Raw genomic sequence first — 22,875 nt, 5'->3', positions numbered from 1 at the left:
CTGGAAAGTATGCAGAGGTACAGTTAAGCATGCTATACTTGCTACTGGGGAACTCCGAAACAATGCTTTCCTTTGTACTGGAAAATGGGTGGCTGGTATAAATGTCAGAAATCTCCACGTCACCCTTTAAAAGAACTGATCTGTCTGCAGCCCTCACCTGGAGCCACAGGGTTTCCTCCATGCACACCTTCTGCTTCTGCCGGCTCAGAGTGAGCGCCTGCGTATACTTGGGCTCAGAACCTTGGTTTCGAAACTGAACTCTTGATGACAGCCCAGATTTTCTTCTTTCCTTCTCAGCCTCCAGTGTGCCCGCAATGGCTAGGTGTAATCAACAACATCATGGCAACTCAGAAGTGCATTCGTACACAAGGCAGCTGTAAGTATGGTGAGTCCCTTTTTGATATATTTTAATCCCTCCTAGAACACTTGTTCCCACTGCCATTGTTTTCCTTCATATTCCCTGGTAATGTACATTCTGACTGAATTATGATGTTCAAATCAAGCTGTTCTCTCCTACCCATTGCTGTGAATAATGTTTTAAAGCTACAGTTCCATTGGGCCACCTGGGGGAGCTCGAGAGTAAGTCAAAACCTCAGAGCAGCATCTAAGAATCAGTGTCTGACTGTGTTTCTAGAACTCAAGAGTACCTCAGACAACAGGAGGGCAGCCAACACTCCCTAAGCGCCTAAACTGACTCCCCCTTCAACAGTCCGATGCTTAAATTCAAAAATGTTCTCTAGATCAGCAGCAGGGGCTTCTCCTGAGTTGTGGCAGGAATGCAGAACCTTGGGCCCCAGCCAGACCTACTTAACCCGAATCTGCATTTTAGCAAGATCATCAGGTGGTTCTTACACACATTCAAGTTTAAGAAGCTTTGATAAAGGAGAGTTGTCTAAAAGAGGAACAATATATATGTTAGAGATGGAGATGTCTTTTGACAACAGGATGAGACTTTTCACTTAAAAAAGAAAAAGAATTAAAAGGTAAAAATATACTTCCTTTCAGGGACTAGAGGGCCCGTTTGTTAGCTAATAAAGCTCCGACAACCAAAGTTTCCACTTCCAAAGCCCCAGAAGGCACATCCTGCTTGCGATTACCGACACTAACAGAGCCTGCAGACAAGCTAGGGTTTGGATGATCAAAATCTCACTTCTTGACTTCAGAATGCATTCGTTGCCAGTTCGCTATATGTAACTGCTAACTCAACTGTGTTTCTTTATGGGCCAACACTTAAATGACTTACATTTATTAATCACTCACTAACCATCAGAAGAGGAAGTGAACCAGTGTGTACAGGGCCAGGGCAGGTAGCTTCAAGGAAAAAAAATCTGCTCCAGAAAATGAGTAACCCATGTTCTAATATTCACATTAGAGTTTGGAAGAGACCTTTTTAAGAGCATCTATTTTAATTCCCTCTTCTTCCACATGAAGAACTGGAGGCCCACAGAGCTAGGTGGCTGGCCCAGGGACCTGCAGTGAGGGATGGAGGCAAATCCTACAGTCTCTGTCACAAACACAAAAGACGACTGCCTTACAAAGCCTCTTAGACATGCAGGTCCCCACTTCCCCTAGGCCTCTGCGCAAGTCACTCTCCCCTTCTGCCGGCTGGACCACCCCCTACTTTTTGACTCCCCGTCACTGGCTGACTAACCCTACTCCTCCTTCAGATCTCAGCGTGGACATCGCTTCCTCTAGGAAGCCTCTCCTCGCCCCTCCTGGGGGTCCGACAGTATTCCTCCCATAACCACACTTAGCCGGCTGACCTGTGACTGCCTGACCATCTTCCCAGGCAAAGCCGTGCCAGGGACCACCTCGGTCGGTTCACCACTGTACTCCCCGGCAACGGCAGAACACCTGACATAAACATAATTGGTAGAATAGATGAACAGAAGCATACACGCCAACATACGGCCAATGCACATTTGCGCGCACACAATGTGACGTCATCCTTATGCTCAAACAATAGCTGTTCCAATGTGGAAGGCCAAAATTTAGAAATGACAGTTTCAATAGTAATTTCTGTGTCCATCTAAAGAATTCCTAAATGTCACGGCTGCCAAATGGAACGGGCCTCCATTTTAGGCCCTCTGTGAACCTTGACATCATCCATTTATCAGTGACCTGCTAACTTCACAATGAACCAGACGAAGGCTCACGTGCTGAGTGCGCCTCACAGCAAAAGCAGGGGAGGGTGTGGGTGCATTAAAACCGTTTATCTACCAAACCCACTCTAACCTTTTCTGACCCTCCAGACAGTTCACATCATCTTAAAATCCTTGCTGGCCACCTTTGCTGACCTTTTGAGGGGCAAGCCAAGTAGAATAGTCATTAAGGCTCAATTATAAATATCTGTACGTATGGAACACCACATCTGAGGACTGCCGAGTTAAAACAGCCTAGTCAGACAATAAGCTCACACTCTCTGACACTGGGAACACAGATTTTAGAGGTATTAACTTCTGCAGCTTTGTGCAAGTTCTGCTTTATTTGATTCAGAATTTCCCAATACCGTGGAAGCAAAGGCAATGAAAACTGGTTTTCTCTCAATGTCTTCAGAAAAAAAAGTTCTATCTACAGTAGGCCATCCATAAACACTTGGTTAATGGAGTAGTTACAGAATATAAAATTCATTTACATGGCATCAAGCGCAGCATTAAAGCTAGAAGGAAGTGTGTAATTTATTTTGTAGAAATGATTGATCTGGGGGAAGACACGGAGTGTTCCGGTGAGATTTCACATCTACAGGCAAACAGAGTGGTTTGAGAACATGACCAATAGAATAAAAAACGTGTCTCCGTTTCCTCTCCTTGCCCAGTCAAAGAATCACTGTTTCTCCTGGTCTCTCTAGGCTACTTCCAAACACAATGGTACAAGGCCCGTCACCCAAGCCAGCAAGTGTAAGGCACTGTATTTGGGTAAAAACAACACAAACTACACTGAGAGGATGACAGATTGTGAGAAATCATAAAATATGTCGTCACTGAAAGCCACACAAAAAACGATTCTCTGTACTCAATAAAATGCCGGCTACATCAAAAGTAAAGTGAAAGGCCACAGCTCCTCCGGTGTAGAAAGTCCTAATACACCCACACCGTGCACACTCCATGCAAGGTCCACAGATCCTGTGGGGAGACCGTACAGCAGGAGGTGGCCCAGAAGAAGGGGCCTAAAAAGGTCAAAGAGATGAAGAAACCACCTGAGGACAGTTTAAAATCCGGTAAGATGAAGGCCAAGTGGGCCTATGACAGCAGGGATTGGGTGAAGGCCGACTTAGCTGTCAAATTCTGGGGTGTTATAAAGGGACATTTTTTAATGAAGAAAAGAAAGTAATACTTTAGGTAACACGGACAAACCCTAAGAGAACTCACTCCATCTCAAGGTAGAGTAAAAACTGAAAGGCATGAGAATAGACCACCCTGTCCTGCATTTTTTTTTTTTAAACTGATAGGAAAATAAAAACTCAAACGTTAAGGGACTTGCTCTGTGTTGAAGGGTCAGTCAGCATCGGTGCTGGAACCAGGAGCAGGGCCCAAGTCTCTGAGTTCTCAAGGCCGGCCTTCACGTCCCCCCAGGGCCCACCCTCGGGGACACAGCTTGGGTGTTCTGGGCCATGGAGGCCTCTGGGAGGGGACCGGGCAGCAAAGAGACTATAAACTGGTAATTATTAGAGCAGGACGCAGGCTCCTGCGGTCACTCTTCTACAGCTACCACCCGCCACCTCACAAGTACAAAACCAATTTTCCACACTGCTTTTCAAAGACAGAAATGGAGGAAACGGTTGTGGAAGCAAATGAGTACTTTTCCAAGGCATTCATTCCGTCCTACATCATCTGCTCTGGAAACTTCAAATGGGGACCAAATGCAGTTTTCCCCTTGGGCTTCACCCTCCTGATTAAAGAGGAGACAACAGATAGACTTAGTTCTTTAAACCAGAATTTATGGACCCATTCTGGCCATTACAGTTTTTTATTCTTCTATTATTTATGCAACTTTCAACCTGGCAGACAGAAAAGATATAATTTTAAAAGTAGCAGGTACTTACTTATTGAAGGATTGTAACCAGTGGGTTTGGCAGTATATTCAAAACAGGCCTTGACCTTCAGGCTGTATAAAATCAAACACATATTTCTTAAGAGATGCATTATTGCCCTAGAAAAATATCCCAACACGTTCCCCAGCCCTGAAATCCCCCCAGTGACGACTGATGAGTAAAATGTTATATATTCACTTGACAGATTCCTCTTCCCTTTGACCATTTCTCTTAATCTTCCCTGTGGCTCCTCAGGGTAACAGGGCCATCATCAAGCAGAGACGTGACACTGGGGGAAGAGTGGACACAGCGCAAACGCTCACCATATCCCGCTAGGCGCCCCGCAGGGCATTTTCTGATGGAGATCAATTCTGTTAGGTGTAACTGTGATGGTTTGCTGAATATTAATCACAGGCCGGGATCTGAAGACAAAGGAGTGAAAAAACAAGCTCAGCCCTTTGCTACTTGGAGGTAAGATGAACTCACATAATAGATAGGCATCCTCAGATGTGGCATCTTAAAAACCACAGGAAAAAAAAATGTTCCCCAATGTGATTTCTGCTCCCACACTGCTAAAGAAAACAACTGTTAACAGAGATAATTTAAAGCCTGTTTACACGATATTTATAAAAATGTTTAAATATGATTTATTTAAAATTATAGATTGTTTTAATGATTTTAATATTAGAGTTTTTTAAACTGAAAGAAAATATGGGCAACATGTAAAAGTTCCAGAGTTTTCAGGCAAATATGTCTCGTCCCCACCTAAACCCCTAAGGAGACTTGCATGTCCTTCCAGACGTTATCAGTCAGTTTCAGTTAAAAATATTATCTAAAATTAAATATAATAACATGCATCTATTTTTTAAGTGGGAGCTTTTCATGCTTATCGCTCTGCATGTTACTTTTTTCATGCACTAACATTTCAGAGGTCTTCTCATATCTATACACACAAACCTAGTTGTTCTTCACAGCTGGTGGTGTTGCATGTGTCAACATAACATCATTTATTTAACCAGTCCTTAATCAGTAGACATTGATAATTTTTTTAAGTCTTTCTGCTCTGACAGACATCCTTGCATATACATCCATGCACATGTATGCATCCTAAATACATACATCTATTTATCTGTAGGATTAAACTCCTAGGCAGAATTGCTGAGTCAAAGAACACATGCATTTTTAATTCTGAGTAATCTTGCCAAAAAAAGATTACACCAAAAAAAAAAAAAAAGATTACACCAACATACACCTAACACCTGGGGTGCTCGCTGTCAGGATTTCTACATGCATGTGAATTTTAGTAATCCAGGCAAATCCTGAACTTACGGGTCCCCATCTTACAAACATGTGCCCTTCCTATCCTCCCTCGGAATCTCCCACCCCCAACCTTAAGCCTTTGTCCACCTGCTGCCAGTACTGACTACAGCTTTTCTACCCGCACAATATCTCTACAAGCAAAACCTTGAATCCTTTATCCTTTCCCCTCTCTGCTCTGCCTAACCCAACCTCACAAGCACACAAGAAGCTGAGTCCCACAACTTTAGCCCTTCTCACCATGTAAAAACATCATCTTTCTCCCTTACGTATTCTTCCCTACTTCCCACAGCAAAGGGGTCACCAAGGGCCTACGGCTTAACCCCTGCCCCAGAAGCAGGGAAGTACAAGTGTATGGTGGCTGGGGAGACAGCGCACCTCTCTGCTCCTTCGCTCTCCAGCAGGGACTCAGAGCAGGTTCTATTGCTCCACTACCACAGGGATTCAGTCTCCCTGACTTTAGTGGGTTTGTGGTAAACCCAGCCATTCTGGAGAAAAGTGTTTCGACAAGAAAATGTATCCAAATTCCAAACGGCTACTTTGAACTTCTGGAATCCATCTATCAGTAGGCCAGAGAGGTTTTGAGTACCTTCCTGGGGAAGCCAGGAGCCAATTGAAGGGCAAATGCTGCCTACATTTTGTTTCTTCATTTCCCTTTATCTTAACTATCTTAACCCTTCTATTGTTATTTTACATTTAGACAGCTACTAATTTCTAAGATCCTAACTACAAGCATACTTCGGAGATACTACAGGTTTGGTTCCAGACCACGGCAACAAAGCAAAAGGATTGCAATAAAGGAGTCACTTGAATTTTTTGGTTTCCTAGTGCATATAAAAGTTATGTTTACACTATACTGTAGTCTATTAAGTTGCAATGGCATGATGTCTTAAAAAAACAATGTACATGCCTTAATTAAAAAATACTTTATTAGCAGAGCAGCTCCCTCGCTGCGATCTATTCAAAGTCAGCCCTCGACACAAGGGTTTGTAGAAAAAGAAAGAAGAGAAAAAAAAAAAGAAGAAAAAAAACACCTTTATTGCTAAAAAATAAATAAATTAAAAAAAAAATGCTAACCAGCATCTGGGTCTTCAGGAAGTCGTAGCAATAATATCAAAGATCAACCATAATGAAAATAATAATAATAATGAAAAAGTTTAAAATGTTGCAAGAACTACCAAAATGTGACACAGAGACATGAAGTGAACAAATGATATTAGAAAAATGGCACCTCACCACAAACCTTCAATTTGTTAAAAAAAAAACCAAGAACACAGTATCTGTGAAGCGCAATAAAGCAAAGTACAATAAAATGAAGTACGCCTGTAGATATGTTCTTAAAGTCTTGAGAGCATATTTAAAAGGCAAAAATTCACAAATATTTTAAAGCCAGTTGCTACAGATGCTAGAGTGTTTTACATACAATAGTATTAGGGCTTTAGTGCGGCATAAATTTCAAAAGGAAATATTTTAACACATACTTCTGCCTAAATCCTATTTTTATTTCTGTTTTTAAACACACAACATACACACACAATTTTGAGTGCACATTATATATGAATCATAAAAAATGTCTTAACACATAAAGCAAATCTTATGGCTCAGCTGTCTCATGTTTAATTAGCATTTATTTATTAAGTACCCTGAAGTACTAGTATAATTTAGTGGGGAGAAATGCCCAGGGACTGAAGTTGGGAGGATTTAGGTACCACGCCCTGTTCTCACAGGATCCAGCCTTAAAAGTTCAAGCAAGTCCTGGGCCTCCATTTTCCTTGTTTGTAAAATAAGGGAGTTACCTTATTTCTTATTATCTTATTATCAAAGGCTTTTGAAATTTATTTTCATACTATCTATGAGGAATGAAGGAACACATTTACAGGGTTCACAGTCAACCTACTTAAGAGGATGGGAAAGTAAGGATATTAAAATATCAATTACATACAGAGGCAAATATTTAATTGGCTAAAGTCAGGTTATCTACTGGGAAAGACGTCGTAACCAAATTTTGTTACAGAAATTCAAGTCTTCTTGACACCTGAGGTCTATGCCTCAAACTAGAACTAGAAGTTCAAATTGCTTTCTGATGGAAACTTGCTAAAATACTTGAATGTTATGCTATACTCTTCCACCTTTTAAAAATGTTGAGTATTTTAAGGTTAATACCTAACACTTATATGTACAGAGAGAAACAGGCATATAAAGGTAGTAACACACATTCATTCAGTTAACTAAATTTTTTTTTTCTTCTTCCTTTGGCCTCATATCCCAGATACATTTTTCTCCACTTATTTTCACATCTCCTACTTTTGTCATCTGTAACGTCTCTTGTGCTTCTTAGTTTTCATATAAAATGGCTTTCATAGATCTTGCCATTTAACTAGAAAACTATTTTTCTATAGTATTCTATACTACGTTATATAAACGTACAGTATATTCTAGTTTTTTTAAATAGCGTGCTCTTCAGAAGTGTCCTGGTGTCGTTTTCCTACCCCCAGGGGTCTTGCTTAGGATTCTACTTAGACATAGAGGCCACATCTACACTTGCACCTTCTGGAAGAACAAAGGGCAATGATGGCACCAAGTGTACATACGGCACAGATTTTCTTCTTTTAGGGTTTCATTGTACATCACTGCCTATTTCTTTAAAGACATTCTTTAGATAAAAATGACTATAGAGCCAAATAGTTTAAAAAAACAAACCCCCATGGTTCACTCTCACCAATGAGCAAAGAAATGCAAATTCACTCAAAAGATGAGATCACATATATCACACTGGCAAAAATTAAATAGATTCATCCTGTTCAATGTTGGTAAGGGTGTGAGAAAATGGGCCCTCTAGCAGGTTGTTTTGGTGAGCATAAATCGCTAGCACTTTTCTGTGGGTATATGTATCAATAAAAAAAATGTGCTAACCTCATCCCAGCAATTCTATTTCTAGGAATTTTTCTTTAAAAAAATCCATTACACAGAGATACATACAATATACTGTACGGCACACTGTTTATAATAGCTAAAAGTCAAAGACTGTCTAAAAATTCCATCAACTGAGGATTCATTAAATGCATATTATGGAATAATATTAAGTTGTTAGAAAGAGTAAGATTGATGTATCTGCATTAACAAGGAGAGATAACTGAAGAGATTAATTTTTAAAAGCCAGAACAGAGAACAGCAGTTATAGTATGGCCTTTTGATGATACCCTAGAACTGGAGAGAGACTCAAAACTATTAAAAGCTGTTTCGTGGAAGAAGAGAATATTGGGGAACTTGCGCTTAACTGAAATTCTGTATTAACCTTTTTTTTTTTTTTTTAAAGAATGTGCTTTTTAAATAATAAAAAAAACTTCTTTAACAATTTTTCCTGGTGATTTCCAGCAGTGATGGAATTGCTGGGATAAGGGGACTCAGACACAGCTGATGGGCACACTGTTGCAGCCTTTCTGGAGGTCATCTCACTTGTGAACCTGAATCACAAGTCCTAAAACACACATGAGCCTTCAACTTAGCAACTCACTTTTAGGAATTTACCATAAGGAAATAATCCAGGACACAAAGAAAATTAAGGATATTGACCACAGCTTTGTGTATCATAATAGGAGCAAAAAACCAAACCGGGAAAGCAACATAAATGTGTCCAATGACAGTATGGCAGTGGTTAAGTAAACTATGATCCGGCCATGGGATATCTCAGACAACCATTAACTTCATTTCAGAAAAGTACTCAATGACAGGGAGATAGTCCACTATGCATTATAAACTCACTCATGGAAAAAGGCCACTATACGTTACAAACCAACAAAAGCAGGTTACAAAATAATATGTACGTTATGATCTCAATTTTGTTAAACATATGTGTATATTCACAGAAGATTAAAAACTAGAAGGATATAAACCAAAATTTTGGAGTTTCATAATGGATGGTGAAATACAGGACATTTATTTCCATCTTTATATTCTTTATACTGTCAAATTTTCTGTTTCAGTTTTTATGAAAATAAAGGTTTTTGAAATATATCCAAAAGTAAAAATTTTCCACCCATTCTGACCTTTTTAAAAAAACTAGTTCAAAATTACAGCAAGACTTTACAAAATAGGTTTTTATTACATCATTACACTACTCTGAAGAGAAAAAGAATATTCAAAATTCATACAAGCCTTTCCCTTTGAAGTATAGTTGTTAACAAATTTCAATTCAAAAGGTAAAAAAATTCTAGTGTAAGCGGATTACCAAACATGCTTTAAGTCAGAGATTACACACCTGAAAATAGTTACTGAATCTGAGAGGGAACCAACAGCAACATCGGGGTAGGAATTTCTATCAAGGTCCATGTTTCCGGCAATTGAATATCCGAAAAAAGGTGATTTACCCTGGAGAATCTGAAAGGAACAGGGCATCAGAATGGACACTGGGCCACTAAAATGAGCCTCTTATCCATGCTTTGAAAAAGGCACATAAGTCTCTTTTGAACTGAAGATTAAGGGGTTACTTATAAATTACATTAAATCAAAACTAAATCATAAATAAGTATACATATGGTCCAACACTTCATACATTTTATTTCATGAAAGTTATCTGATTTATGTTGTACCTCAAAAGACAAAAGAGACAATTTTTGATGAGCTTGTGTACTATATTAAGTCGATCAATGTTATTTCAAACCAAACCTCTCTACCTGCTCTCCAAATGTCTTGTTTTTCTCAAAAGCAATTTTTAGTTTTTGGTATCTGAATTCTATGCAATTACAATCATCTCTTATGGTCGTCCAGTTTCATCTCTATTTAGTACGCTACTAAAAGAAATATATCACATTTCCATCTATTTATGCTGTCAGAATAAACTTTTCCTTTGGCTTACTTTGATTCCTAATTCACCAAAGAAATTTTACAATTTAAAACAACCAGGTCATTGCATTTATATCTATTTACAAGCTATCTTCTAATAATACATTTTTTATGAAAACAAAATTCATACTATTGTAGACTTGTAAATAAAACATGATTAGTGTGAAAATTCATATAAACCTAAACATTCCATTAGAAAGCAAACTGTTGAGACCTTTGTTGTAGAAATCCAGGTTATCTGGTTACCTGTGTTGGTTTGGTATTTATTCCGTTCGCAGATCCGTGATAGATAAAAACCTTCCCCTTACCATCGTAGGGTGCTCCAACTGCAATATCTGTTGACAACGCCACATTTTAACAAACATTAAATTTTAAAAGCATTCCAATACAATGTTTTAAAATAAGATGCCATGAGCACTCACTATTTTAGACAATCAAATAATCTATAAATCATGACCAATTCATAATCTATTGTCTACCTGGGTAGCCATCTTGATTAATATCACCGATATTTTTGACCGCAATGCCAAACATAGAATCTTTGGTTCCATTAAGACGAATTGGCTTGACATTATTCCATCTGCCTTGCTGGTTAATGTAGACATACGCTGCACCTCCGACTTCTCCACTTCTATCAAAATACTGTGGGGCTCCAATAACTATATCTTGCCACCTGAAAACATAATGAGGGGAAGAACTGTGAACCATTGGCTAAAATACCAGCGAGCTTAGGGAGAATCCCACATGCCCAGGTATTAAGGACACAAAGAGATATGATAAAAGGACCTCAAATCTGGAATTTATATATCATCAATTAAAGTATTTTTTAAAAACCAAGGTAGCCTCTAATAAACACCCAAAGAAAAATATCAAGGGTAAGAACTTGAAGCCAGTTCCCAAGTTACATCTATAGTGCACAGACTCCCAGTAAAGATTCCACTCCCCTCCACCTTCATCTCTCTACGAGACCCAAACTGGCACCACCAGCCAGAGACCTTTGTATTGACTTTGTCACCAATCCCTACTTTCAACAGGACATTCTGGATGCTCCAACAGCCCCTCAAGAAACCAGAGAACAGAACCTCGTAGGTGGTTTTTTTTTTTTTTTTTTTTGAGTTAAAGTTTAATTCTCACGGACCCATGATCCCAGCACATAGTAAAACTGAAAACTGAAAATGTAATCCTACCCGCTGGGGAGGGTAACGGATGCCTACTGCCAAAATATAAGTGAGGAAGAGTGATGGAATGGTAAAAACCTGGCAGCAGAAATATTTTTTCCATCAACTAACCTGAAAGGATATTTCTTCTCAAGACCTACAGAAGCCAGAGCAGCAATGAATTCTTTGCACATAAAAAATAACCTAAGAGGTTCTTACCCATCTTTGTTAAGGTCCACCACTGCCACGTCATAGCCAAATGAAGAAGCCAGCCCTTCCCCGTCAAATATGTGCTCAGGGAGAAGGTGCGCAGACTTCAGGTCTCTTTTAAGCAAAACCACAGCTCCACTGTGATTGGCTCTAGGAGCACCAGATACAAAAGTGATCTCATCTTTGGAAACAATACCCTTCCCTGAGTCCAAAGAAAACCCTAGAAAAACAAAACAGTACATATCAACTCTGTTTTTCAGGAGGTATGTAACACTGGTTACTCCCACCACTCTCCTCTGACCCTCCCCACCAGCTATCACATCTACGATAAGAGTCACAGAGCCAAGAGATGTGACACAAGTACAAAGTAGTAGGCTACTGCATTGCTTTCTACGGGAACGTATTAAGACTTTTAAAGAAAAGCACCTATACTATTTGGCATCTGTGTAACTTGAATCATGAAGCATTCATGCATCTTAAGAATCAGTTTGAACCCCATTTTAATACTGAAACTGCTGTAAAAGGAGATCAAGCTAGATACTAAATTATCATGGGAAAGTTACATACTATATACTGGGATACAACCTGACATAGTGTAATTGAGTGCATGTTATAGGGTTTTGCTCTAATGTAGTAGTTAGTAACTTCTGTACTCAATCTCTTTGGTCGTCAGGCAAGAATAAGAATGCGAACAACATTAATATACCACTGACAGCGTTTCACTATTTGGGGTCAACTCAGTTCTCAGACACAAACATGCAAACAAAACCATGATTGATGAGCTCGAGTGTTTGAGAACCTGGTATAAACAATAGAGGTGAGCAAGTTGTCATCTGTATCAATTACATACTTGTTCAGAGGGCAGAAAAACGGTAGAACACCTCACCATAAAGCATCAGGTAGGATGTCAGATTACCAATATTGAGGTTAAATGGCAAGCAAACACAAACGCCCATATCAAAGTCATTCAAATTAAGCCAATCTTCCTATGTAAAGGCGAGGCAGATGCAGAATACTATAAGCTCACCCTTTTTATTGGGTTTTATTTACAAAAAGCTTCACCACTACTGTTGCAGTTCTCAAATTGTGAAGTGAGTCAAAAAATAGGATGAGCTACAAGTTTAGAAGAGGGCGATACAATTGAATCCAGCTCTGGAAGCCATCTGTCTGCAGCGCCTCAACCACGACATGCTTTTCATGTGTGCTTCACTTGAAATGAAATAGAAAATAAAAAGATTTATGCTCTGTATGGATCAAAAAAAAATTCTTAAATGACCATGACCAAGACAATTTATTTGTCATCTCAGAGGTCACAAACCTAGGTAGCTATTCATCATCACATCAGGGGATGTGTCGGGCTGCTCCCTGGGAGGCTGTGTTTTATAAACAAACTGATCGGGATCTGTATAGGAAATGCTGGTCAAAAACAGCAGGCCTGTACACATGCACGGGACGGAAGAGATTGAAGAAAAAGCAATTATACTCGGTAAGAGGCACGCCAGCTACGGCCGTGCTCGCCGGATGATGAGGCCACCACTGTATCCGGCAAGCCACCCTCTTTGCCAGCTTCCAAACCTCATGCAGATCATTTTATTCCTAAAACCTACTGCTGTTTTTGAAATGACAGATGCACAGACAGCATGGACAACCAAAATGTAACAGTACAAACTTGACACTCTTTTCCCCCCCAGGCAACCACGTTTGAGGAAATTCATTCCAAAAGTGGCAAATGCATTCAATAAAAAATGTTTAATATTTTCAAATGTTCCAACAAACTAAGTTTATAAAATCCATGGGCATCTATCTTACAGACCAAAGTGTTGGTTTCTTGACCAAAGCCATTAACTTGAAATATCATAAACTTAATTCCTAAATAACCCATTTGAAGAGAGGTTGTCTGTTAAAATTTATTCAAATAAAATATTGGTTTGTTGATAATATTTACCTTGGAAAGGATTTTACCCTGAAAAAGCCTATTTAATAATTGACACTCCAAACCACTTGGCCTTGTGTTCCCTTCCTGTCCTGCAAAGCCACTAACAACATTCACACTCCCAGCTGCTTCCCACCCTGCCCCAGTCATTTTCATAAGAGTTTCTTCCCTTGGCTAGGGGATTACTAATTGTGTGACCTTGAACTAGGAAATTAATGTCCCTAAGGCACAAGTTTTTTTTCTCCCCATCAGCAACAGAGGGACAATGATACTTATTTTATATTGTTGGGAAGATCAAATAAGACCTATAAAGTAGTAAGTATAGTGTGTGATTTATAGCACATAGTAGGTGCTTAACAAGCGATAAGTATAACTTTTGTCCCTTCTTGCCTTCACACCAAGTTTTTAATTTGGGGGTGGGGAAGTTTCTGAAGAGTTGTGTTTTTTTTTAATTAACAGTATTGTTCATACATATCTATATAATTACAAAAATTTTTGAAGAATACATTTACTAATACCTTGTTTAGAATTATTTTTAGATCTACACCTATTTTTTCTCTTTTTTTTAACCTTCCATTGTTCTAGTAATATCTCTAGCATATGGGTATGTCTCTATTTTTGAAAAAGAATAGGTTACTATTTAGGTTTAGGAGATTTTTTACATTTTTTCCAAGAATTGCACAGTAATTATTCTTTATGTCAACTCATACCAAGAATTAAAGCTTTTAAAAGCCTTTGTGTAATTACCATAATGCACATGAATAATTTAAGACACCCATTAGTAATGCAAACAAGCCTTAGGAGTTAAGGAATTGGCACTTAGACACAATCCGGGTGTCCTCAAGAGCTACCTTAGCACTCCTGCTTAGGCTCAGCTGTAAAGCCCCCGTGCCACCCGCCAGGGGCTTTGTGACAAGAGGGCCCCAATCCAGGAGCAAGGCCAACCCGTGGAGAACAGCAATCACAGAGGATGGACCTGGAGGTCTTGACCTGCCACTTAAGAGTAACTTCATAAATGCAGCTCTTAAAGAGTCTCTCTCCAAAAAGAGGCACTGAAGGGAGAGGGAAGGCATTTCAGCCTCCTGCTAACATCCATGCATGAACAGCCTGCCTCAGGTTACAGAGGCTGACACTAGCTCAGGAAACAGACCTCCACACAGGAGGACAGAAGATTTTAGGAGACAGTAGTAGGTTTCCTCCTGCTTTGAGCAAGCTCAGGTGAGACGGGAAGGATCCCAAGCTTCAGTCAGGTTACCTTGGGATCACCAAGGCTTAAATTCCAGTAAATGCAGCCACAGTCCCCTGGCTCCAACCTGGCCTCTTCTCAGCCTAGCAGTCCAGGGTCCTGTGACAGCGGTGTCACACAGAGGCACCTGAAGAGGCAGGCATGCCGTCTACTCTCGTTCCTACCTAAATAACTGTTAGCAGGAACAGGAACTAGACTTTCATCATGGTCAGTCTCTCCACCAACTTCATAAGGCCCATCTTCAAAGATGTTCATGTCAAAAAAAGTGTTATTCTTTTGCTCTACGCGAACAATCCCTAAAAGAATGAAATGGTTAAAAAAAAAATGAAGATGAAACAAAATAAAATAGATGGTTCCTAATAAACATTCCTCGTGTTATCATTAAGCACAGAAAGAAAAGTCTGAAGGAAGAAAAGGAGAAGAAAGATGACTTTTGAGGTTATTAAAGTTAAAAAATCATGTTCGTGTAGATTTTTACATCAAACAAATTTGTTCTAGTAATAAAAAAAAAAATGCCCATGCATTTTCATGAATTATCTTTATAATGCCATGACACTAGATGGAAAATGGAATGTTTACTTAGTTAACTAAACCTACAAAAAACTTTTAAATTATATGAACCTGATATATTTTACATTTTCTATAATCCTAAATCAATTTATCTTTTTACTGTTCTGTGAAAGTAAGATTAGTAGTTTGATCTTTTCTTCCAATCACTTTAACCAAAGATTTAAAAGCTTTAAAAAATTTTCACAGCTAATAATTGAAAAGAGAAGATCTCACATAGTCCACTATAAATGGTAACATTTTAAGTCAGAATTTATAAAGCAGATAAAACATGTTTCCCGTAAATTAAACCATACATAATTGATGGGTGTTTTTATTGTTTTGTTTTACTATGTATGGCCTCTATTCTTGCTAAAATAAAAAAATTTCTAAATTCATGTGTTATTTCGATTAGGTCAAGATAACCTGACAAATGCTGTTACGTGGAAGTTTTGGTTGGGGCCGGGGAGCCCAAAGGAAATTCCTCCCAAAGGTTGCTATCGAGCAAGGTGTTCTCCAGGCTCATTTCTAATAGGAAATTTCTGAATGGAAAAAGGGAAAATTTTCCTAAGTTTTTCCTGACTAGTGAAAATGTTATAACACAGGATTTATTTTAATAAATTTCTCAAAAAAAAGTCTTATTTCCAAATCAGATGCACTTCTCTTCACTACGGATTACAGTAAGGTTAATTGTCCTTTATAACACAGTGGTTTTTCTACACCTGCTTAATTTCTTCAGAGAAGTTGAACTTTTACTACAGGAGCACTGACCATGTTCATCCAGGCAAAAAATGCAGGCCATTCTTCTCCCTCCCTCCCTCCCTCCCTCCCTCCCTCCCGGTGTCTCCTTTTACCTATATCACGAAATTATTTAAACAATACCATTAAACAATCTTTCCAGAAGTTATCCAAAATCATCTCAAAATTCCCTAATTTGACATCTATGCTTCTAACTATACTGCTTTATTAGCAAAACACAGCCTTTTAAGATAATACATAATGAAAAAATGTCTAGGGCGTCCCTGGTGGCGCAGTGGTTGAGAGTCCGCCTGCAGATGCAGGGGACACGGGTTCGTGCCCCGGTCCGGGAAGGTCCCACATGCCTCGGAGCGGCTGGGCCCGTGAGCCGTGGCTGTTGAGCCTGCACGTCCGGAGCCTGTGCTCTGCGGCAGGAGGGGCCACAACAGTGAGAGGCCCACATACCGCAAAAAAAAAAAAGTCTGTATTAATACAATGTTATTTGTACATGATACCACTCAATTATTTTCAGTTTTCCGATCCCTACCTTAAAATTAAAACTTTCAGCTTCATGAAACAGGCAAATACAAAACAGCAAAAACTAATGTTAATTATATTCTTACAGAAGAAAGTTAATTACTTATATTAATGTAAACTGCTGGCAAAGGGGGAAAAATCTCTTAAAACATACATTTTGAACGTTATTTGTTTTTAAAAATCAGAATTTAGATATTTTGCTATCCTACCCTACTTCTACAACATAAAAGTGCCTTATAACACATTTTGTTTTCATTTAAAATGTACTAAATCATGGTGCATATAATAGCAATCATGTAATAATTCTAATTTCTATTTCTATAAATGCACACGTCATACCTTTCCAGTTGTAAGTGCCTGGGGCTCCAAACGCAATGTAATGAAAGTCTTTAGTGAAAGTAGCTGCCACACCTTGTTGGCAAGAACCAAATTTTTCATGACCTCTTAATCGGCCATCGCAAAAACTCCAGTCTCCTCCATCCATATCATCTTCAATCCTGAGATTCTGACTTAGGACGTAACACCTTCCAAAAATGTCTCGGGATTCCTGTTTTGTATTAACATGCTGCCTTTTTTCATATCGATGAGCACATGTCTGCAAACAGATGGAATAAAGTAGCCCATACACGTCGGCAAACCCTACGTCTTTCATTACAGATTGATGAAGTTGTCAATAATCAAGAGGTTAATTCTAAGTGGGATGTTAAATGTGGCCTCCTCCTGAGATTGGATCTGAAAACCAGCAAATCTTCCTCCCCACAGTTGCAAGGAGAACATTCTCTAGCACAGGGCTTCTGTCTTGCCCTCAGCCTGAGAATACTGCTCCAATCCAAATACTGAATGCCCATCTGTAATCCACAGGCAAATTTATTTATAAATTTACTTGTCACATAAACAGTGGGAAACACCCTATTTCATCTTCTCAGTTTAATTGGTTTTTAGTGGCTATATAAACCTTCACATCAGTATGTTTGTGAAAACAAGTACTCATATTCCAGAGGAGAGAAATCATGGACATATTTTCACAGGGATCAGGCTAACACTGCTAAAACAAAGACATTTTCCTTTTACCTATACTATTTCCTTATAATCAATACTAAGTAACTTATCCTCTGAACTCTTGAGATTAAGTTTATTTTAAAAGGCAGAGACAATTACACTGCTGGGAGAGATGAAATAATCTCTAATTTTACAGGGTATTCATGGCCACCCTCCATATAACAGGCTGAAAACACTTTACAATGTCCAAGTCAATTTCCCATGATGCATCCCCTTAGATATAAAAATTCAGTGTTTGGTAAAATTCTCACTTTTCTCAAAATTCTACATAAATTTGTTACAGCAACCAGATTTTGAAAGAGACAGAAAGATCATCATAATCCAGCCTGGCACCTCCAAGGCCACCTCGCACACTCCATCTAACAGACCCTTTTTTCTTCGTTACCACTTCTATTTGAAGAAGCTCAGGATATATAATAAAAGAGTTTAAAATTATCTGATCCTTACTTTCCATGACCATTCCCATATTTTTTTTTCATAACTCATCTATAATAGCTACATAGTTCCTGAGACAAAAAGCATGCCTAGTTTTTTTGTTTGTTTTTAACATCTTTATTGGAGTATAATTGCTTTGCAATGTTGTGTTAGTTTCTGCTGTATAACAAAGTGAAGCATGTCTCGTTTTGCTTTGCTTCTTGTTTTAAGACCACCTAGAGTTTTAGGGACATTGGTAACGGTTTTTAAATAAGTTCTTTGAATCTGAAAGTTCTAAAGAAAAGCAGATCGTAGAGCTATTTCAAAATAGATCAGAAGTCACAGGAAAAATAATGCTTTCATTTTTTCTTGACATCAATTCCTGCTTTAAAGCAGTCAGTTTTCTAGAATGTATACTCTATGCAGGCAGAAGCTCTACCTGTTTTGTTCAATACTGTAAGCCCAGCAGTGGCACACAACAGGCACTCAGACACTGTGGAATGGACACACTTCTCTACACTTACCACAACTTTGCCCCCTGGACCTTGGCTCTGGACGGTGACCCCCATCCACTGATCTTCCTTGCTTTCCGATGAAGGGTCAGCTGTGGAGAAAGCAGCACAGGTTACACACACACAGTTAGGACTTCAAAGCCATTGCAACAGGAAATGAACCAATAAATGAACAAAAATATAAGAAACAGCTTCTAAATTGCCTTGACTCCAAGTCTAAACACTTAGTAAATTTAGTTACTCAATCCAGAAAAATTACTTCTCATCTTAAGAAAACGGGTGATTGATTATTGGTATGAATGATTCATCAAATTCTTTATATAAAATACATACCTTTACCTGGTAGCCCTTCACTTTCTCTGACATCCAGGGTCCCGAGTACAGAAACTAGCATCCAAACTAACAAAAAGTGGGTACTTCTCTACATACTCCCAAATTTGTTACATAATAGCATGAACTCTTCTTTACTGCAGATGGGAAGACAAGGCCTCAGACTCACTTTATATCTTCCTATCAATGCAGAAAAGGAAAGTGATATATTTATTTTTACCTCCTTCCTCCAAAAAGAAGAGAGGGAAACCATAAATCTCACCATGTGCTCATTTCAGTATCAATCTGAGCCTACTATTTGACCCTACATCCAAATTTTTGCCTTCCCCAATGAGAAGGCAGGCATGATTTCCAATCTTGAATCATTACAAAACTATGAAACCTGGGGCTTCCCTGGTGGCGCAGTGGTTGAGAGTCCGCCTGCCGGTGCAGGGGACGCGGGTTCGTGCCCCGGTCTGGGAGGATCCCACATGCCGCGGAGTGGCTGGGCCCGTGAGCCATGGCCGCTGGGCCTGCGCGTCCGGAGCCTGTGCTCCGCAGCGGGAGAGGCCACAACAGTGAGAGGCCCACGTACCGGAAAAAAAAAAAACAAAAAAAAACAAACTATGAAACCTAACAACTTTAGGTAGACAGAAGGAAGAAATGCCAAAATGTTAAGTAAAGAGCAATTATGCCTACATTATCAGTGGGTCTGGGTTTTTTCCTTACAGTTCAAAGTCATTTACAAGTTTCCCACAATTAACATGTATTATTTTCTAATCAGTAAAAAAAAAAACCCAAAAACAAATGCTGTTGCTAAAAAGATGAAAAAGCAAGAGAAGAACATAAACATGAATCTGCAAGTCTGCTTAGACCAAGAATGTCAAACTAGGTTTTGTTGCAGCTTCTCAGGACCCTAATTGCTCTGCCTACCACACAGTCTGTGCAAAACAAGCCTGAGATACAGTAGCGCAAAATGTTGGCCAAATGTTATCCATGTTGGCCAGCTTTCATTTTAGAGAGATCTGATGTTTAAACAGTCTTTCTCCCAAATAGTTTAACAGCAAATGAGAACTTTTGGCCGCTGAGTACAAAATACACATTCAATTTTCCTCGCGGCTGTGAATACAGTTTCTCTCCCGTAGAACCTCAACACATCACTAGGTGGCGACATCGATACACCATATCAGTTTAGAAAGCAGAGTTGGGTAGTGGGGCGGGCAGGAACTACGCTGCAGCCCAGTGACTTAAAACGTAAATGTGCTCAGGGCAAGCAAGAAACAGACGAGGCTGATGCAATTAACAGAGGCCCTCTCTCCAGGAATAAATGCTTGTCCCCCCCCCCCCGCTTTCCTTCCGCCTGGAAAGGGCAAGTGGGATACAAGGCAAGTTGGTCAAGGGAACCCTGAGCGAGTGCAGAAGAACTCACCGTCGTTATCAAATTCAATCCGTGGGCACGGCCCCCGGGAGGTGATGTCGCAGCTGTACAAGCCTCCTGTTCTGTTGGCCTTCTGCTGCGGAAGGGCCACTGCCCGTGGGGCCCCTACGAGCAACCTGTTGACGAAGCAGAGAATTTGCAGATTTGAGTTGAATACGCATGTAACGTTTCAATCAGTCAGAACCAGGAGATACTGGGGTTATTCTTTATCAAGGAGTCCCCTAATTCTCTGCCAGTTTAGGTGGTGAGGGAGAACAAAAGCAGAGCCCTGTGACACACACACACACACACAAAACGATGCAAGTCAAGCACAAGAAGAAGGGTTGTTGAAACAAGGTGAAGGATACACGTTTCTCTCATCGAATCAGCAGCTCTCTGTGGAGCACGATTCTGGTGTTTCAGAAGCCACGCTTTGCACAGAGCTTGCCCCCTGCACCTATGCCAAGGACATTATAAGGAACCCAGACACAACAAACACTCCCACACTGGAGAAGAAAAATGGTCACATTAAACTCAACAAGCGATGATACGTCCATTTCCAACATTGTGCCTTCCTGGGGGTGGTTTTCAAAGGTAATTTTGAATGTCCCCCAGATTTCCAGTTTTTACACTGTCATTAATTAAACCGGGAGGCCATCAGACTGAGGTGGCTCTAACGCTGCGGCAGCCTACGGAAGCGAACCAAAATCTCAGCCTGTAAACGCCTCTCTGTTGCAAAACCAAACCCTAAGGGCAACCAATCACAAACTGTGCCCATCCCATCAAATCATTTCCTTGCTTTGCTTCCTTACTTTCCCTGTGTCTTTCCCTGCTCCTGTCGGTGGAGCACCGCTAACCACTTCCGCTTGACGCTGCCAGGTTCGCACTGATTTCTGCTCAAACTCGTCCAGTTTTTAATATGCCTCAGTTTACCTTTTAACAACACAGATTTGGAACCAAACCTGTGCCCAAGATACAACTCAACTGAATTACTCTTTTGCGGCCTCTTTCTGCATCAATTCTTACTTCCTGGCATTTTGGTCATCTCCACAAGCTCCTCCTTTATCGTCCAATTAATCCCCACCAAGGATTCAGGGACACCACTTACATACTAGGCATCCTAATATTCCCTCTCCCCTCCCACCTCAGGGTTCTTGCCATCTCCAGTAAGAGGGGTCCTAAGCCACACCCACAATCCTGAAAATCTGTTTCCCAGCCAGAGGGATCTTTGGAGACCCACTACCTTTCTGCTGTGTTCTTTTTAATTAATGCCCTTTACTCACCATCAGTTTTACAATCTTTGAGGTCTGGCTGACTGACAAGAGGAGAAGAAACAAAGAGAAAGAACATACACCTGACTGGACAGAGAAACAGAGCTGAAAGGGAAACCAGGCTGGAGTTGGGGAAAAGGGCTGGGAACACGAATGTGAACCAACAACCAGCTCCCAAAACAGAAAAGCCACTCCTGGCCTTCAAGAAACTCACAAATCTCAGATGCCAAAAACAAAAGAACAAAGAAACAAATAAACAACCCCACACACACGACAGTCCTTACCACTTTTGTCTTTGCTGTGATCCCAATAAAGGATTTAAATTTTTTTTTTTTTTAAACCAATGCAACGCAGTGGGTACAATGCAAAGAAAATGGCACTCAGAAAACAGAAACGGGAGCCAGACTCTGCCCAGGGAGAACCAGTGAGGCGGGTCTTAAAGAACGATGGCTGGCTTGTGTGGGAACATGCATCCCTTGCACCATCCTTCCTCCCAGACCCTTGGGTGGAAGCACCATCAGCCTCCACCTCCAATTCGTCCAACATTTAAGGGATGAAACAAAAACACACCAAAGTACGGAACTGCAGGACCAAGCTGAGGTCCTTGGTGCCTGGAACTTCTGTGCAGAGGCAAGGCCAAGGGCTGTCCCACACCTATTCCGCTAATGTCATTCTTAATCCCAGGAGCACTGACAAAGAGCTGAGAGGTGAACTAGGCTACACTGTGAGTGAACAAGCTCAATTATCCAGCAGGGGTGGAGATGGAACCCTGTCTAAGTACTTCAAGGGATAAGCAAAGTGCTAGGGTCAGAAGCACAAAATCACAGGATGTGGGCACTGGAAGTGCCGGAAAATGCATCCAGCCCTCTAACTTCACAGACGAGGAAACAGGGGCTTTGGGGAGGAGGGTAAGTACCCTGTCCCTAAGACCTCACAGCTAGTTGGGAGCCAGGAAAAAAAACTACCTTGGAGTAATGTTTTCTCCATTGCTCTAAATTGCTCGCTCCTAGGAAAATAAAACCCAGGATTTTAAGGTGTTTACAATTTAAATGAAAGGGCAAAACCTACACAAATGAAACATTGAAACAAGAACTGTTCCATTTACTAAGATTAATTCAGAAAGGGTGAGGGAAGGCGGAGGCGAAGCATTATTGCAGCTGGGTGGGGTGAAGGTCACGAGGAGATTTCCTGTAAAGGTAACGACTCCAACAGGCAAGGCTATAAAGAGCAGAGCAGGCCAGGAGTTCCAAGGTTATTACTGTGTGCCTTCTCTGACCACTTCCTCTCCTCATCCCCGCCCAAGGAGCCTGGCAAGCTACCATAGGCAGGTACTGGGG

The 22,875-nt window shown here is 40.2% G+C and overlaps 1 protein-coding gene across 3 annotated transcripts in view; it reads right to left on the bottom strand.

Annotated features, from left to right (window-relative positions):
• The window catches only part of ITGA6 (integrin subunit alpha 6), a 77,792-nt gene that overhangs the window by 21,828 nt on the left and 33,089 nt on the right, over positions 1–22,875 (bottom strand). For all 3 annotated transcript variants that reach the window (XR_013828606.1, XM_079923534.1, XM_079923535.1), the window contains exons 2-12: positions 20,280–20,404; positions 18,554–18,633; positions 16,896–17,151; positions 14,900–15,031; positions 11,566–11,776; positions 10,669–10,862; positions 10,436–10,524; positions 9,606–9,724; positions 4,354–4,452; positions 4,043–4,104; positions 158–318 (exon numbers count right to left, since the gene is read on the bottom strand). Coding sequence is in view for 2 of the 3 variants with exons in the window: in XM_079923534.1 (XP_079779660.1) it covers positions 158–318; positions 4,043–4,104; positions 4,354–4,452; positions 9,606–9,724; positions 10,436–10,524; positions 10,669–10,862; positions 11,566–11,776; positions 14,900–15,031; positions 16,896–17,151; positions 18,554–18,633; positions 20,280–20,404 (1,528 nt within the window). In the remaining variant the exon portion in view is untranslated. The remainder of the gene's footprint in view (positions 1–157; positions 319–4,042; positions 4,105–4,353; positions 4,453–9,605; positions 9,725–10,435; positions 10,525–10,668; positions 10,863–11,565; positions 11,777–14,899; positions 15,032–16,895; positions 17,152–18,553; positions 18,634–20,279; positions 20,405–22,875) is intronic.

The sequence above is a fragment of the Stenella coeruleoalba genome (genome assembly GCF_951394435.1).
Source record: "Stenella coeruleoalba genome assembly, chromosome: 6".
NCBI classification, from domain to species: Eukaryota; Metazoa; Chordata; class Mammalia; order Artiodactyla; family Delphinidae; genus Stenella; species Stenella coeruleoalba.
Note: the sequence above shows the minus strand (reverse complement) of the source record. Positions and strands in the feature narration are given on the sequence as shown.